At 36.1% G+C, this 1,262-nt stretch overlaps 1 protein-coding gene across 1 annotated transcript; it reads left to right on the top strand.

Annotated features, from left to right (window-relative positions):
• The first annotated feature begins 246 nt into the window (after positions 1 to 246).
• Positions 247 to 696, top strand: LOC140444297 (uncharacterized). The gene has a single exon (XM_072536047.1). The coding sequence runs from the start codon at positions 247 to 249 to the stop codon at positions 694 to 696; it is 450 nt and encodes a 149-aa protein (XP_072392148.1).
• Positions 697 to 1,262: the final 566 nt, after the last annotated feature.

Raw genomic sequence — 1,262 nt, forward strand, 5'->3', positions numbered from 1 at the left:
GGCAAGTGGTCGGAGGAGCAGCTTAGTGTGCAAGCAATTACATTATTTGAAAATGGAGAAATGGGTGTGAACGAGGCCAGTAGACATTTTTAAATACCAGGAGCAACATTGCGCCGCCGTCGAAAATCCAGGGATTTCCGAAAGCGTGAACTTGGTCCGACTTCTACTCTTGGGATAAATATTGAAATTAAATTGGTAAATCATATCACAAAGTTACAGCAACATGGTTTTGCCCCTACTCGGACAATGGTAAGATCAATGACGTTTAAGTTAGCTGAAAAGTTTAAATCAAAGCACAAATTTAATAAGGATAGCCAAAAAGCTGGTTATCCTTGGTTGGAACCATTTCTACGAAGAAGTAAGCAATTGTCAGTAAGAAAATCTGAAGGTGTATCTGCTGCCAGAGCTTTAGGAATGAATAAAACTGATGTTTCGGCTTATTTCACTCTACTTAAAAATATCTTAAATGAACATTCCTTAATGGATAAATCTGGTTCAATATACAATATTGACGAGACAGGGTTACAGCTTAATAACATGCCGGAACATGTTATAGCAATTAAGGGTTTAAAAAATGTTGCTTCAGTAACATCGGCTGAAAAAGGAGAAACTATTTCAGTAATTGCATGCTGTAACGCTGAGGGTTCCTTTATACCACCGGTGTGCATTTTTGAAAAACAAAAAAGCGAAATTTGAAGTAGGTATGCCACCTGGTGCGACAGTATTTATGGGTGAAAAATCAGCGTATGTTACCAAGGAACTTTTTCTGCGATGGCTTAAAGAACAATTTGTTCCAAGAAAACCGATAGCAATGGTGTTACTACTTTCCGATGGCCATTCTGTCTATTGCAGTAGTGTCGAAACATTAGAATACGCTTCTAAAAATGATGTTATTCTGTTTTGCCTTCCAAGCCACACTACGCAGTTTTTACAGCCTCTTGATAGGGCATTTTTTAAATCGCAGAAAGCTTTATGATGGTATTTAGAACAACAAAAACTCCTTATTCCACAACAATGCGGATTTGGGCAAATTAAATCCACTATAAAATAACCTAATAGACGTCAAGAATACATGAAGCATTTGAAAATAAGCAATATTGTATTGCAGTTTTTTTTCTATTAATAAAGCTTACGATACTGTCTGGCGATACAATATCATATCAAAATTACATAATTGGAATATCAGAGGCAATATGTTAAAATTTATTTCCAATTTTCTTTAATCTCGCAGCTTCATAGTTCGATCAGACAACGTTAACTCA

Source organism: Diabrotica undecimpunctata, chromosome 6, assembly GCF_040954645.1.
Source record: "Diabrotica undecimpunctata isolate CICGRU chromosome 6, icDiaUnde3, whole genome shotgun sequence".
Classification (NCBI taxonomy): domain Eukaryota; kingdom Metazoa; phylum Arthropoda; class Insecta; order Coleoptera; family Chrysomelidae; genus Diabrotica; species Diabrotica undecimpunctata.